Source organism: Pelmatolapia mariae, linkage group LG5, assembly GCF_036321145.2.
Source record: "Pelmatolapia mariae isolate MD_Pm_ZW linkage group LG5, Pm_UMD_F_2, whole genome shotgun sequence".
In the NCBI taxonomy this organism is placed as follows: Eukaryota; Metazoa; Chordata; class Actinopteri; order Cichliformes; family Cichlidae; genus Pelmatolapia; species Pelmatolapia mariae.
In genome coordinates this window covers 14,489,791-14,506,967 of record NC_086231.1, presented here as the reverse complement: position 1 = coordinate 14,506,967, position 17,177 = coordinate 14,489,791, and the positions used below count along the sequence as shown (strand labels likewise).

General features: G+C 39.4%; 1 protein-coding gene across 1 annotated transcript; it reads right to left on the bottom strand.

Annotated features, from left to right (window-relative positions):
- Nucleotides 1-11,574: 11,574 nt before the first annotated feature.
- ccdc51 (coiled-coil domain containing 51) lies at nt 11,575-17,170 on the bottom strand. Its single transcript, XM_063473750.1, has 7 exons — nt 17,057-17,170; nt 16,499-16,579; nt 16,218-16,425; nt 15,977-16,114; nt 15,696-15,860; nt 14,559-14,765; nt 11,575-13,818 (listed from the first exon to the last, which is right to left on the bottom strand). Exons 2-7 carry the CDS (start codon nt 16,501-16,503, stop codon nt 13,255-13,257), a joined length of 1,287 nt encoding a protein of 428 aa, XP_063329820.1. The 5' UTR covers nt 16,504-16,579; nt 17,057-17,170; the 3' UTR covers nt 11,575-13,254.
- Between the last annotated feature and the right edge of the window lie 7 nt (nt 17,171-17,177).

The window sequence follows — 17,177 nt, the reverse complement described above, 5'->3', positions numbered from 1 at the left end:
GGGCCTGCTACTCATTAAAGATTTTTTCATGAAAGCCAAGACTTCATTTCAGTGTTTATGTGAATTTGTTTGGATTGATTGTTTCAACAGTGTGTCAGCTATTGATTACAACTGCAAACTTAGATGTGAGGTTTGCATTTTTTTTAAATTATTTTCTGTTTTTTAAAAAGGGGCAAAAATTAAACAAAATTCATCATTTGACGAAGTCTTTATGCAACAACTTGAGGGTTTTTGTTGTCCTTATAACCCCACTAACATACTGGAGATCCTTTCTGCTTTTAAATGATCTTTTACTCTCTGCATTGAGGGCAATGACCAATGTTGCAACACTCATATCTGTATTTATCTGTACTTAATCTGAAATACTATTATCTCCAATCTGTTTCATTTGTTTTTAGGTAGCTACTGAGTTAAAAAAACAAAAACTATCATATATTTTTTTGCAGCTGTCTTTATAGCTGCTTTTTTATTTTCTCTGGTCGACCTGTCAGGCTAACACTAAGCTTTCCCACCTTTCTCGGTTTGTGCAACAGGTTTTTTCCAAACACTGAAAATAGGGAGGGAGGTTTGTGAGCATCTCTGGGCTCCTCTGGGTTATGTGGTGGTTTTGAAGCTCAGTATTTTTGCAGGATTCATCTTGAAAGTTCACACAATGGTTAAAAAGAAAAAAGAAAATAACAAGTTAATGTCAGGGATTCCAGAATTGTAGTCAATCAATAACAAGACCCTAAAACTAAGCAAGTGTACTTAGTACGGGAAATTTCTGCTCAAGCAGAATATTTTACTTGTGTCATTTCCAGAAGGGTTGTCAAACTAAGGCTCACAGAGCAGAACTAGTCCAATAGTTCGTGCTTCACTCGGGCCCACTTGTTGGCTCTGTAAGAAGCAGGGGGAGGTCATCAGTTTTGGACTTTTTTTACTGTCTTTTGTAGCAGGAAGCAAGAAGAATTGATGATGTCAAGAAAGTGTTTGTATAAATGAATACTTTTGTCTGAGCAAGAAGTCTAAATCACCATTGTGTTTTACAGCCTGCAGCAGCAGTGGTTATGGACACTGGTCTGACTAAATGTGGAAAAACGCAATGGAAAAACAATTTTTCATAATCTACTTCTACCTCTTTATGCTCTAACCTGTTTCTTTAACTACTTTTCCTCGTGTAGCTCATCGAGATCATATTGGAGGGTATTTGGAGTTCATGTGGCTCATGAACTCTCACCTGGAGAAAAATAAACAGGATTGCAGAATTACAGAATGCAACATAATACAGATTTGCTGCATGTCTATAAAATACAGCAAATATTATTATTAGAGTTAATAATAAATGAACCATTACATGATAAGAAAATGCATTGGCTACCAAAACACATACACAGGAAACTACCTGAGAACAGGTAGAACCAATGAGTGCATGGTCAAACAATCGTAAAGGAGGAAAAAGGTATTAATCTAAAGAGAATGAAAATAAAATAAAACAGAAAATTCCTTAATCAAAGACACGAAGACACCGAAAAGAGTAAAAACTATGAAACATGAAGGAGAAAACTACAATAATAAAAACAAAACCAAAGCAGAAACCTGGCATTTGCTTTGGCAGGTAAGAGTTGCTTAATGTTGGTAAAGAGCTTTAGGGTCAATGAATATTTTTGATAGGCAAAAGAATCAAAATTGGAGGAATTAATTTAAAACATTAGATTTATAGAGCACTGAGCCAAAGTCTGAGGTAAGTTCAAATGTCCAACAGGACTAAACATGTAATGGTGACTCTGCAGGTCTTAACGAGGGGATGGATCAACACAGATTAACAAAATGAATGTTCAGGGCTTGGATTTCTCTTGTGTTTTTCTTCTTTTGAAGCTCAGCCCAGTCGGCTCTTTTATCTCCTCTCATTTTCCTTGTTGCTCCAAATCCGGTCAAAAAGCCAACAGTGTTGGCAAACACTGTTGCTAAGGGAGAGATTTATAAACACCCCTATTACTGTGAATAGATATTAACCCTATTTCCCGTCTGCCCCACCCATGCACAGTATTTACGAACACAATAAATTAGTTTAAACTCAAGGACGCTGATATTTTGAGCTGGAATAGCATTGGTTGAGGAAATGGATTTGCACTAATGCAAGGTCTAAGCATGGCGTATGTACAAACAATAATATCCTGGGCTGGAAAAGAAAACCAAGCCAGGAGCATTCAGACTAGAAGTGGACCAAAAAACTGAAAGAAAAACTCCTACACCAGAAATTTCATCCCTTTTCTACAAGCCCTACATATCCACATCTACCTGGTTTATTTCATGAGTTTACCAATAAACCCGACTCTGCCATTATTACCCCACCTGTGTTTTTCCTGCTGTGATAAGTCAAAATATTATTTTTACTGTTGCTATTGCTACTAATTCTGGTGCTGATGCAGTTGTTGTTATTTCATCTACTATGACAAAGCACTTTTCCCATAAATATTACTTGTATTATCTTATTTCATTGTACGGTCATTTCAAAATCCTCAAAGACCCTCAGAGCTGCAGAAGCACTAGAACAGATCACATGATCACATGTGTCTACTGCCAGAGCTCAGAGTACAAACCAGCTGGGATTTCTTCCAAGTTGGGTCATTTCACTAGCTGATCTTTGCGTTCCCATACCTGCCAAATACTATAATAACCAAGGATGTGTGCATGCAAGCATCTGAATGGGTAATATAGCACATTACATAACAGAAAATGTAAAGCCTGGTTCAACCTGTTTTGTTTTTTTCAGAGCCCCCTCTGTTCAAGCAAATAAAGGCATGGCGTTGCTACGTGGAGAGTTAAGGCTCTTGTGAACGCAACCTGAGCATTCAAAGACCAGACAGTACCACTCCTCAGCACTTAAACTGATTATTAAAAAGAAATGTAGAGGAACACCCACGGACACATAAACAAATATTCTCTCTGTTGTTTGACTTTGTGATTCTTTGTCAATGAGCTGACTTCAACAGGTCAAACACACACACACACACACACACACACACACACACACACACACACACACACACACACACACACACACACACGTTTGCTACGTGCAGAACACACACACTAGTTCTCTAATCCCTCAGCCTGCTGAACTTGCTGACCCCAGCGCTTCAACAAAGAAGTGAAACCCTCTGTATTCACGTGTTCAACTCAGATATTTCCTTTTTGTGGATTCTGAGCTCCAAACGGTTCTTAAAAAAGCTCAAAACTCAGCTGCAAAAGGGCATGAACATAAAGCAACTACAAGCTCTTTCTCATGGGCACCTCACCTCAGCTTACACCCCTAAACCCGTTGTGCTTTTGCTCCTCAGTATTTGCAGAAGAGCAAATGAATTTTTTGCAGAACAGATCTTAGATGATTACTGTTACATTTGGTGCTGCCATCAAATTTAAAATTGTATCGGTTTAAACATTCAACATTTTTTCTGTGTTCTATTTTGAAAATGTGAGTTTATGAGATTTGCAAATCATTGCATTCTGTTTTTTTGTTTTCACACACACTTTCACACAACAACCAATATTTTTTTGGAATTGGGGTTGTATGAAAGGCGAGCTTCATTTTTCTGACTCCTGCCTGATTGTTGCTCTGGATCAGCTTTGAGTGAGGTGCGTTTGATGTGTCTCCGTTTCGCGATCTGTTCCCTGTTTTGATCTTTCCGCACTCTTATCTTATCAACAGTCAAGTAAGTAACTTTTTTTTATAGAGCAGTTTTTACAGACATCCAGTCACAAAGCACCATACAAACAACACATTTAGAAAACACATTCAATATGGATACAAATAATGTTAAGCACAGGGGAAAAAAACATAATAAAACAGAAAACAATCTGAACAGAAGGCCTGGTTAAGCAGAAAAGCTTTCATCTGCTTTTCTAAAAAGGCCACAGAGTTAACTAAACATAGCTGGAGTGGTAAGCTGTTCCAGATTGTAGTTGCCACAGACTGATCGTCAGTCTTGTATGAGGAATAAATAATACATTTTGATCCAGCAAACAAAGACTGGAAGCAGTAGTGTGTTTAACAAGGGGTTGAGAGAAACAGTCTAGTTGATATAATGCTCTGTATGCAAGTAGAATTTTGCAAAGAGTGCAAAGAGTATAAAATCGTGCAAATGTGAACATGCTTACTAGAATCTGCATGCAGCATTTTGTAATATTTGGATGCATGAAAGAAACGATTTATATTAACCAGTGAGCTCATCTGCTAGTCATGGAGGAATCGCCTGTTCACTATGAGAAGGGGGCACCAGCAGCTACTTTCCTGGATAGGTATGCACAGCCTGCTGTGCCTCACTTCAACAGACTGGAAATGTATTTTTTTCAGTCTGTTGTTCAAAGTTTACATATCTGATCTCCTTGCCTCCAGCAAACCTGCTGTTTTTTAGGTGTTTAAGTAGATAAAGTCCTGCAGCTACCATGTTCACCTGGCTACTGCCTGGCACTATAAATACAGACTTGTGTATCACTGGAATTGCTGCCTGACTTTAGGCGTAGCCTAGATTTGTTAATCTACTGATGCATGAGAGTCATTCATCGGGGCCCAAGTTCAGCATAGTCAGGATATGTATTTTCAGTTATCTGGCTAATGAGCATGGACACATCTACTGGCAGAGGGGGCAACTACAATAATAGAAACATTTGAGGAGGTTGAATACAGGCGGTTACAGGCGAAGACAGTGAGCGATTTAAAAAAGCACTGTGCGGTAGATTAGTATGAAAAAGCACTGAATGAATGGTTGTGCATTAGGATCTTTGGTGACTAAGAGTGGAAAAAGTGCTGTATTCTAGCTTAGGTAAACAAGCATCAAATAGAAAAACAGAACTCAAACCAGCAAGTTTTGGATTAGGTCAACAAGTCCAGCCTTAGGCGATCTGTTGTGGAATCATGTCTTTATAAAAAAGAGTTATACTGAACAATAATTGTTAGCAGCAAAGAGGAAAATAATAAAGAAATAAAGCTGCTCTGTATAATCTTTATTATCTCTGTAAGAAAGAAAGGATCTTTACAACAACCCAGGGGTTAAACCTGAAGATACTGTGCTAGAGGATACCCGTGCATCAGTCTGTGCCTCTGGCTCTGAATTTATATGACTGATGAAAAATCTTTTATTTGCATTTTATTACTACTGAATACCTTTTACTTACTTTCCCTTTGACACAGTGGCTGTCTTGTGATGCATTTCAGCTCAGGTGTGCTGCTCTTCTCACAGGACACGACAGGTTTAAAATGCAGGTTCGACCAAATATTTTGTTCATCCAGCGTGTGAAAATCCTTTTTTTCATTTTCAGAAGCTTTTTAAAAAATGTTGGTGGTGAGTTCTAAGAGCTGGTTGTATAACCTCTCTAAGTCTGCACAGCCAGTTTAAGGATAGACTGGTCGAACGTGTTTGTTGTGTAGGTGAGTTTCATAACACTCTGCTTTACCTTCTAGGTATTTTTTAATTAATTTACAGTGTGATTGTTAAATATAGTGCAATCACTGTGTGTAAACACTGTGCTTGCATAATGCTAACATTAATAGCTTCCCACAAACACTTCTCTTTATCAGATATAAAATAAAAGAACAGAAGTTACATCCTGCAGTAAAAATCACAGCAATTAACAGGATGAGCGTGTCTCATGCTGTTGATGAGACACACTTAACAACAGTATTACAAACATAAAGCTAACAAAATATCAGCAGTTTTGTATTTCTACTGGTTTTCATGTACTCGGTTCAGTTATTGTTCATAAACCGTATCTAAATTATCTGTAATAAAGTATAAAGCGTCTGTAAAAATGTCAACAAAAAGGGCGTCTGTAAGTTTAAGAGGTTCAATACAAACATGTGACTTTGCACATGTGTCAGTGGGCCAAATGTAGCCCACATCTGCAGTTTCCTACGAGTCAAATTTGTCAGGTGTGTCGGCACATTTTGGGCTCTTCAGGACCACAAAACAACCTGCTGACGCCCACGTCAAGCCTGGTGGACTAGATGTTGCTCTAAAGAGCATTCACCGAACATCTGCCTGCTCATAACTTAGCCCACATGTGCCTGCTAATCAGGGCTTTACACCTCATGTAGGTTTTTTAGTTTTTGATTAGAAAATAGTCTAGTTTCTATTCTTTAAGGTGACTTAAATTGTTTTGTTTTTATTACATATTATGACTATAATAACCTTGACCCCCCCACACACACTAGAAAAAAACACACTAGAAAAAAGTGGACAATGCAATCATCAAGATAAATACGCTAATTAATCATTTTTTAATAGATGCTACGTGCTGTTTGTGTCTATAGTCAAAGGTTTTCAAACTTTTCCACAGTGAACTATGCTATGAACAAGTCGTTTTGTTTTTATCTCTAAAGCAATTAAGGTCAAAGTTTTTACACTCAAACAGCAGTAAAACCTTTCCATCATGTTCCTGAAGTGATAAAACACCAAAGAGAGCTTTTCAAGCTGTTTTAAATCATGTCACTGACTTTTATTGCAGTTGCACCGTGTGCATTTTCTCTTATACAGCTAGAGCTGGTTTGGGGAAATTTTTATGTAGTGTCCACACTAATGCTGTGTTAACATTGGCTGTGCAGAAGCAGCTGCCTATGAATCCCTAAGTGGAAAAGAAAAAAATTTATAAATTGACAGCCTACATTTTTTGCTGATTGTAAAATCAGCAAAAAATTTGCGATAGAAACTGATCATATCTAAAATATTTCATTTGTGTAAGTCTGGAAGCACGAGCTTGGATTTGTGGTGTGATGTAATGACCGCTGGTCTTTTTGCAGGGTTGCTGTTTGTGTATGTGTGTGTTTTAAGTGTTGAGGTTACAGGAATTGCAGAAGACCAGGTCAGTGCTCTGCAGGGCTATTTGAATCCCTCCTTCCATGGCTTTGGCCCTGCTCCAGCTCTGCTCCACTCCTGTGACCGTCTCTGTGGTGTCCCACCACTGTCACTTAGTTTGGTCAGTTTGTCTGAGATTTCATTTTAATTTTTGGCACATGCAACATGCATCCATGCACAACTTAATACCATTAATACGGATTTACAAACATCATCATTTTGTGTTTAATAAATCTTTGATGATCTTTATTCTTTGTTGTGGCACACCTGACCACAGTATCAATGTCTTCTATTCTAACCTCTCCACGTCCAAGGGTAGGGTCAAAGCAGTGGCAAAGGATGCCAGGAGCTGAATTAAAGGCAGTTCAAATCTTTTTTATGTATATAGCACCCAATCATGACAAAAGTCACCTGATATTGTAAGGTAAGGACCCTACCTACAGCAATACAGAGAAAAGTCCAATAATCATAACCCTACAAGCAAGCACTTGGTGACAGTGGAGAGGAAAAAATAAATTTTAATAGGAAGAATGTATCATAACATCTTGGAGGAAAACCTTCTTCTCTAAGACAGAACACTGAAAATGGGTCATGATGGGTTTTCCAGCATGAAATTCAATCCAAACAATCCATATTTTATCAAGGTCTATGTGTGACGGGTGTGAGAAAACAGATGTTAGTTGTTAGATGTTTTCTCTTACCTACTACTACTACTACTACTACTATTATTATTATTATTATTATTATTATTATTAGTAGTAGTAGTAGTGCTAGTAGTAATCTATAGCAGTAATCTGCAGTGGAAACTTCTTTGCTGCTTTCCTGTGTCTGGGTTTCCTCTGTATCTCATGCACAAGGCAAAGTGACAGGTGACCTTTTTTGGCTTTTTTCATTCTTTTTATCTTTACCTGATTTTGAATGGATGAGAATGGATGGAAATGAGCCAAACAAAAGTGGAGAATGATAGGAGAGAGGCTGTAGGACTGATGTACCAAAAGGGAAAGAGACAGATCATAGTGAATTTAAACAAACAGGGACTAGAGGCTGATTCGTTTGAAGAATTCAGGCAGACAGATTATTGGATAAATGCAGTGATGTAAAATTTTGAATGAGACTATTTCGACAGTGTAGGAAAACAGAGAATAGAGCAGCACGAATAGCTCAGCCATGAAAAGGAACAGAGACAAGAGAAAATTGATCTTCCTCATTGAATTTAAATACAAATTTCCCTGCAGGCTGAACCTGAAGAGTGTTTTTGCTGAAACTAATTCAAACAGTTGATGTGGCATTACACTTTTATTCTTAGAATGAAATGTGGTAGTTTTTAGAAGAAATGGGAGATCTGACTTTCCGCTGATTTTGCTTTGAGTTTCTTTAAGGTGATCCGTGCGGTTCAGAGTCTTGCTGAAATGCTGCTGGTTTCTGTCATTGCATGCTGTCACAAAGAGCAACCCTTCAAACTGTAGCATTATCGTTTAATGCACTGTTCTAAACTTTATTCATGAATACTGACAAAAATGTTCTAAATGTATTAAATGTTGGCTCAAAGTGGCGACACTGAAAGCCTAAGCTCACAAACTGTGAGTAAAATGGTTTGTGCTCCTTCTTTGAGTGTGACTCGCTGAAACAAAAATGCTGCAGTTCAGAGGACAGTGCAGTGAAATCTTTTTATCAATAAAGAACAGCTTGTGAGAGTATGAGCATGTGAGTTTTCTCTCTCTCACACAGAGTGGCTGAAGTGGGTGACCTGGATACCGTTATCATGTGAGGAGGCACGTTACTGGACTTTTCCCTCCCCCTCACATTATTCGGAGCCCTTCACTGTCTCTGTTCCTCTTCGTCCTCCTCTCTGTTTATTGTTTTACTTGCATTCTCACTCTTTCATGCTCAGTTTGATATATTTACATACTGACAGGTTTACATTTCCCCCCTCTTACTGTGTTTTGGTTTTAATTTCAAAATCAGGTGAAGAGATAAATAATAATAGAGAAATAAAGTGTCAAGTGCGGGCTGTGTGCAGGCAGGAATGGTGGACCCAAAGTGCAGACACTCGTTGGCAAACGTGAACTCAAAACAGCTTTAATGCTAAACTCAAAAAGTAACAAAACTGAGAATCCAAAATAAACTTACACAGACAGACAGAACACACAGCAAGATGAGGGTAGATCACGACACCGACAAACTGAAACACAGGGCTTAAATACATAGAGGGAGCAATCAGGGAATGGGCAACAGGAGGGAAACACAGCTGGGGCAAATCAGGCCTAACGAGACAAAGGAAGCAAAACCAGATGCATTTACATGAGACACGGACTTTCAAAGTACCAGGGCAGACACAGACACTGACTGGACACGGGGATATAGCAACTAAGGATTACACAGAGACATAAACCATAAGACAGAACTCTAACAAAGAAACCAAAGACTAGAAATAATAAATAATATAATAAACTCAAAACCCTGGGTCAACGACCCAGGCATCCTAACATAAAGAACTGAATTAATGAAAAGATATAGCAGAAAGGTGGGAGGACAAGGAGTGAGGTCGCACTATCATGAGATTATAATGACCTAAAATAGGTCAGGAGGGGTCAACACTTGTCTGAGAACTTTTGGAATTTGCCTCAGAGAGAATGGTTGATCTTATCAAGTTTAAGAAAAGACACTGTGCCAAGGATGCACTGTGTGTGGGAGTGGGCACTGCTGGAAATTTGCAAATCATTTCATTCTGCTTTCATCTAAATTTTACACAGCGTCTTATCTTGTTTGGAACTGGGGTTGCAAATATGAAGCATTATGAGACCATATCATTTACATTTTTTGTCATGCTACATGACTGAATGAGGCACCACTGAAATTCCAGCTTTAGCTTCAATTCCAGCATCAAAATTATGAGTATTCCTAATTCTGAAGATAGGAATACTCCGACCATTTTTGCCAAACTGGCAATCTGAAACGTATCCATAGGCTGTTTTACAGGCTGGTCTCTGGACTCGTGTTGTTTTTGTTTTTGTATGACAAGATGACACCCTGTAGGCTTGGTTAGCTGGTCGATGAGCTGCACAGGTAAAATGTACAGACACAAATAACTGCTAATTAGTGCTAAATAACAGGTGGACAAACTGAAGCACATATTTCTGAGATGGCCAGTACTTCACAGGAAGTCATGTTATTATTCAGACAATTCTATTTAAAATGCCCCAAAATACAACAACAGCACAAACACAGCGGTGTTCCCACTTTTCAGCACGTTCTAGAAGACAGAAGGATGTAAAATCATCATGAGGCTGCTGCTGCTTTGTGATGGCATAGTTTCAAGGAATAAAGTCAGACTTTCAGTCACGAGAACAGCACCGGGATGCTTGGATGTGAGTCTTTGGGACCTTTTTGGCATAAAGTCAGGAACAAGAAGAGAAAAGGTCAAACACTATAGAAGTTCTCCTTACAAAGTGAGCATCACACACCGACTTCTTTATGCATCTCATCTTTATTTTGTGGTGTTTTTGCGATACGATTCAATTTGCTGCTGCAACACTGCAATTTAAAATTTTACTGAGATCTTTGCGTCTTAACAGATGACCCAACATGCACTGAGTTTTAAGCGCTGACTCTCTTTCCTCTAAGGAGGAATGCTTTGTTTTTGTTTGACACATTCTTCTTCCTCAGCACCTGTGTTTCCCACCATGCTCAAATGTCTTCATTTCTCTCTGGGATTCAGTTTGTTGTGCAAGAAGCAGCTAATGTAGCCTCAGTCAGAGGTCTGATGAGCTCACTCCATGAATACTTTGTTTCTAAGCCAAAAGTCTTTGCTATGATTAAAATTTGAATCCTTTTCAGCCCAAAATATTTATTGAGATTCAAAGAGCTTAGAACAAGTTTATTTTCCAAATCACCATCAATATTAATCAGTTAATAAAAAGGAGTGTGAGTGTGTGTGTGTGTCCTTGTTCTAAATAAAGACCAACACCTGCTGCAGTAGATTTACAAAGAGACGCGCCAAAAGTATGTGGACGCTTGAACATGCAAACTTTCCTCGTTTCCACAACACGTGACATATTTTAGCTACAAGGATTTACTCACATTCGCTTTCATTTTTAAAAGAGAAAGATAAACAATGCGCGCAAGCCAGTTCTTCCAAACAAGACTGGGAAAAAAACAAACTTTTTTTGTTTGTCCGTGAAGGTTTCATGAACAATGCTTCAGCAGTTAAAGTCTCCAGAAGCAACACTGTTAGAATAAATTCAGACCAATAAAAAAGTTTTATTATGAACTGTGACTCGTGCAAAGGCCAATAATAAAAATATAGAGCTGGTAATGAGCATAACAGGTTGTCTTTAAGGACTATAAGGTCATTCAGGGATAAGCGTCCCCTCCCTTGAATGAGCGCAATATGCTGTGCTGCGATAAAAAGCAGCGTAATAGAGGCCTTTCCGACTTGTTCAGCAGACCAGAGAAAGTTGAGAGCAGCGTGCTCCATCAGTGTTAAGCGGCTGCCCCCTACTGGTGACAGAGGGCGTTACACATTAAGCCTGAAAGTTTTGTTTCAGAAGTTTTAAAAGCTGATCTGCGACAGATGTATAACTTAGGCTTTTTGTGTGTATAAAATGTCTTTCTTCATAAAGAATTTCTATGTTTGCTGTGATGAATGATAACAAACTGGGTTTTTGGCATTTAGTATTTAGTGTTATTATTCAGACATAAGAGCCATTTAAAGACAGTTTTTCTTTCACGAGTTGTTCAGGTAAACAAAGGAAGACAGACATTCAGTATTAGCCTGTAAATCACTCTCTGCAACAGCAGTTTCTTCATATGGATGTTTAATAAACAGGGATCATCGCTCAGTTCAGCACACATCATCAGCTACATAACAGCCCGACACCAACATGACGGCACACGGGTTCAAGTACTGGAGAGGGTTAAGAGGGTGTTACACTGCAGTGCATATTTGTGGTTGTTCTCAGGTAAATATTTAGTTTTATCTAAAGAACAAAATATATTTTGAAGTCCATCTCAGTGACTTTTCTCATGTAAATGAAAACACAGTTCTCATTATTGTTCGTTTCTATATTTATCCTCATCTTAAACAATATTATGTCCCATGAAATCAAAGATACAGGTTTTCTGATCTAAATCTAAATGAACATGTCTTACCTTACATACTAAAATTTCAGCTCCCTTCAGTTTTCCGTCCTGCTTTAGCTTGGAGGTGAATGCCAGTGGTGCAATCATGACCTGTGATGTGGTCCCTCTGAGGTTCAGCTGGTCAACTAACTACATCCAAGGCTGACGAGTATAAGGCTGAATCAAGACGCTGAAAACTCACATGGCACTGCAACCACCTGGCCCCACATCTGATTATGTCCCATTTCTACTTCTGTTTGACAGTGTTGACAGCTACAAGTCTTGATTTTATTATTTTTGAGCTACTACTTTGTGAGAAGGCGGCATACAGAGAACAAAGTACAGAAAATCTGAACTCTTGCATTTTGGCAGTTTTTTCTGATTTATAATTAAAGTATAATGGAAAGATAAGTACACAGGATATATGCACCACAAAAGGTTTGTCAATACCAGCCTTGAAGTTATCATAATTCATAAAGCTCATTGTTTATCTAACTCTGTCTTTGTGGTCCACTCTTACTGCCGTTGTAGCATTATTTTCAGCTACAGCAGGCAGCTGATTTCAGAGGAGAAAGCTCTGAAGTGTATTGACCTCCTTAGTACCAAAGACCACACAGAGACATTTAGAGACCAGCTTTTAAAAGTAGTGGAAAATTTAGCAGCAAAAGACACGAGAGAATGAACATGGATAAGAAGCAGGAATAATAAGGCCCCATGAATGTGTCTGTATCAGCTAATCAATCAACCCAAGTCACCTAAACAATGTGCTGGAGAACTCGAGTCAGACTTACTATAGTTTTGTATCTGTAAAAGTACAGAATATCACATCAGTTAATTTTTATTCTTCAGAAGTCTACCTTTTACTTATTATTCTTTTATTTAAACCTGTAATGCTAAACTATAATAACCCAGACTCAAGTTTCTTGTGGGTATTTGTTGAGAAGTCTGATTCAGTGGTTTGTTCAGTTTAGACAACAAACATCATTTTTAGTTGTTGTAATGTGGGATTCTTTTCTAAACCGCTAAACATGACATTCACATATACCAACAGTGCTCCTGTTTATCTGCCATCTTGAGATCAGTGAATTTTAAATATTTAGAAGCAGTTAAAAGAAGTCCTCAGCCTCATTAGTGCAGTAAGCAGCAGAGGTAGATAATAAACCCAAATCAACACCTGCAGCCGGTTTATTAGATAAACCGAGTTCACTGCGGTTTGTAATTTGCACTCATTTGTTCAGATTATTAGTCCCAGTGCCCGATAGTGTTCCCATACATTTACATATTCAAACTGGAGGTATCGTATCTAACCAGTTCCTCTGAGCAGCAGGTAGACAGCAGATATGGTGATGGCAGTGGCGGTGTAGGCAAACACTGCATTATAAAGATTGGTGGTCCTGATTTGTTCTCCCAGAGTCCTCTGAGTCTCCTCCAGACTCCTCACCACTGCCTCAGACTCAGCTCTTTCTGGTCTCTCGTGCTGCAGCTGACCAGCTTGTGTCTGAAGCTGTGGTTTGGTCTCCAGCAGCTTCCTCACGGTTGACACTTCACTTTCAACTTTCCCAAGCCCTCGTTCCAGTTGTCCCAGTTTTGGTGGCAGGGACTCTAAGAGGGACTCGGTCCTTTTGCTTCCTGTGTGGAGATCTTTTAAGGCTGAAACAGACACAGAGGGCGAGTGTGGGGCTGTGCCTTCTTTGTCCTGGCGAACAGCGCTCCTCTGTGCGAAGGTTTCACGCAGAGCAACTCTGAGACTGTCAATGAGCGTTCGGAGCTCGTCCTGCTGGGAGCGATGGTTTCCAGCCTGGATTTTCAGGGCTTCCTGCAGGCTCTCTGGACCTTTCTGGGCCTCCAGCAGCAGATTCTTCAGCTCCTGCAGAGGAGAAAAGAGAACGTATATGAGCTGAAATAACTGCTGTCTTGGTGAGGATCAGATAAAGGCAAGTGTTAATTACAGATGGGTGACATATTAAAGGTAAAACCTACATTAAGGAGGCTAGTCCAGTCATTTTTCTAACTTAACCTGTTTTAAATCCAAAATTGGCCTCATGAAGGCTCTCTTAACCCTCTCAGGCTCAAATTAAGTTTTAGTTACAGGAAAAATCTGATATTTGGGGAAAATTATCAAAAAAAAAACCTCATAAAATATGTATGTGGGGTAATCAGGTTGTTAGTTTTTAACTGTTGCAAATCGGCAACGCCTGCCTCGAGAGGGTTAAAGGAACATGGCAGTAGGTTTTGCATGGCAAACCTTCCAGAAACAGGAACTACAGTGCTATTGGGTATGGGTATAGTTCCTGAGAAAGTCCACCACTTACTCCGTTTCACTCGCAATTTCAATAACGCTTGTGAACTGTTCTCATTCATCTTTTTCATTTTCTTATTTCATTTTCTTGTTGGCATTTATAACAGTAAAGCTAAAAACATTAATAAAAAATATGAGACGCTTTTCAAAAACAGGTACAAAGCTTCACATTGTTGTTAGTGTTTAGTAAGACCCAGAGTTTAGGGGAGGGTGTTGGAACAGTGCGAGTGCAGTTGCTTCAGGTAAAAAAAAAAAAAAAAAAAATCGGTGCACTGAATGAGGTCCCCTAGTGTAGCACCCCTCCTCACCTGCAGGCGGACTCGGTTCACGTATGTTGACCCCATGACTCCGATCAGGGCTCCGAGCACCGAGCCAATGATGGACCAGTTCTTGGTGCGTTCCGCTCTCGTCCTCTCCTTCTCGTGGCTTCCTCTAACGGCCGCAGAGAATAAAGCAAACTTCTCCCTCTCTGAACCCTCTGCGTTCTCGTACGCTGTCCGGAGGCGGCGCTCCTCCTGCAGTGACAGAGAGGTGGGGTTAAATTCAATCTTCTTATCCAACATCATTAATGATGTATGATTGCATAATGTGAACTGTGGTTAACTCAAAATAAAAGCACTTCCACTTCCTCTACTGACCTCAAACCAACTATAAAACCTGAATGCGTTTATTGGTATGTCTCTTCTTATACAGCAGCTCTTAATTGTGTTATTAAATGCAGTGAGTCTTGATTGTAGGATAATGTAAGATAATGTTTTAAATCCTTCCTTATGACAAATAGGTAAATTTGCAAAAGACGGATATAAGAAAACAGAACATAACATGAAGGGCACTCTGTTAATTTTTACTGTTGTATTTTACCGTTATTTACTGTCACTGATGTCATATTAGTAACACACATTATATTCTCAATAACTAAATAACTGCTGTTTTGACATGGCTTTTCTATCTCTTAACTCTCTCTCTCTCTGCCCTCTGACATTACATGTGGCAGGGTGTGTCATTAAAGTGAATCATTTTGGTCACTTTAATCCTATAGTAAAAACCTGACAGTATGAAAGTCCTAATCAGCCTTGGTGATCCTCCAAGACCAAAAGCCTGTTGGTTTGCATCAACACTGTGACCTGGGATGGAGTCAAATACCTGTCCTGAATCAATGTCTGCTTATAGTTTTCTTACTTGTGTCTCTGATGATATGATAAAGTTGCTGGTTGACCAGTAGAAAATGATTCGATTTCTATTTTAGGTTAGTGATATTCAAATTTTCCCAATTTTACAAATTTAATCTAAATTAAGCTCATCGTCTATCCTTTCCCCACCAGTTTTAAACAAACCATCTGAAAAACAAACTACAACAAAAGCTACATGAAATTTAAGAGACTGAATTCAGAATTTTTAATGATTCAAGAACATGGGTTTTGTATATTTTAATAGCTTCAGCTCACTTGTAGGAGTTTGTGCTCCATTGTGGCCAGTTCCAGGTAGTGTGGCTCCTCCCTTGAGACTCTGTCCAGTCGGTCTCTGATCTCCTTCAGCCTGCCCTGCTGAGCCTCCAGGCTAGCATGAGCCTCACGAACTATCCCTCTGGCCACCATGAATGCTGCCTCAGCCTGGAAAACACAAAGATCTGTCAGAGAACTGTATAACAAGCACCTGACATTCCTTATTCATTATCCACTAAGTCATGTCGGCACAGACTAAACTTGGACGCCGTGTTTTTACTGACCTCAGTGACCTTTGTCTGAGCCTCGCGGACCTCATTCAGCCCCACAAACTCCTCGTACTTCTCCCACCACTGGTTTACTGTGGCAGTGGCTGCTTGAGCCGACCTCTGACTCCACTGCCGCCCAAACTCACCTGCATGCTTAAAGATAAAGAGAAGAGAGAAAAAGGATGACAGTGTTCAAATTTGTTTCATTGTGTTTTGAAGTTCTGTTGTTACCGTAAGAAGAAGGTCCTTTTTGTACCTGTAAGACAGTCAAGGCACGCTCCTTCAGAAGCTCTGATCCTTTTTTCCCTTCAGAAGGGGAAGGCTTGTTTGGAGGTGGTGGTGGTGATGAACCAGGCTGATGGAGAGCACTGTAGGTTCGTACCTGAGTGAGTTTGCCAGGCAGTGAGTAGCGGGACAGACAGCATGAGCCATGAACCCAGAGATAGATCTGAGCCCCTCTGTACCTGACAGAGTAAAGATAACATTAACCAGTTATATCTACAATCAAAAATACAGATACAATGCTTATACCAGTACCTCATTGAGCAGAGCAGCAGCAGTACAGGTTAAGAATAGTCAGAGATTGACCGTCACAGCAGTCAACACTGGAACAGGCACCTGGGAGAATAAAGGGAAAACAATTTAATTTGATTAACTGTCAGCTTTATAAGATTTGTGGCATCTTGCATAAGGCAGTCAGCTGGGGGTGTGCTGTTGTAGAAGACAGACCATCTAGTAATATGGAGCTTCTTCAGATAACTTTTAAACCTCCCAGACATCCTGCTTAGTAGTAGTGGTTATAGGCACGCTTTCAAAGGCCATTCAGGCACAGTGAGAGCTTAGTCTGCCAATAATAAGTCAAACTCGTTCCCGGTGGGTGCAGGACCTCACGAGCACTGCACTTTGTCACAGATTCGGTTAAAAAAAATGTCTGGATATCATTTTTAAATATCAAGAGTACTTTTCCACCAAGGTTACCTACTTCCTAGCTAGCTCCATGTAGCTACCGGCTAGCTGACTTTTCATAAGTTTTAAACTGTTTTTGGACTCCGGTGATACTGTTATGTACAAAGCGATATAACAGAGTAAACATACCCTTTTTCTTCAATTATGTCAGCGGACGCATAAGACACGAATTACGTTTCTTTAGGGTAACAGCATTGTAGCATATTGATGTCAAGAATTTTCTTTGAGACAGGCAACAAGCGGTCATTCT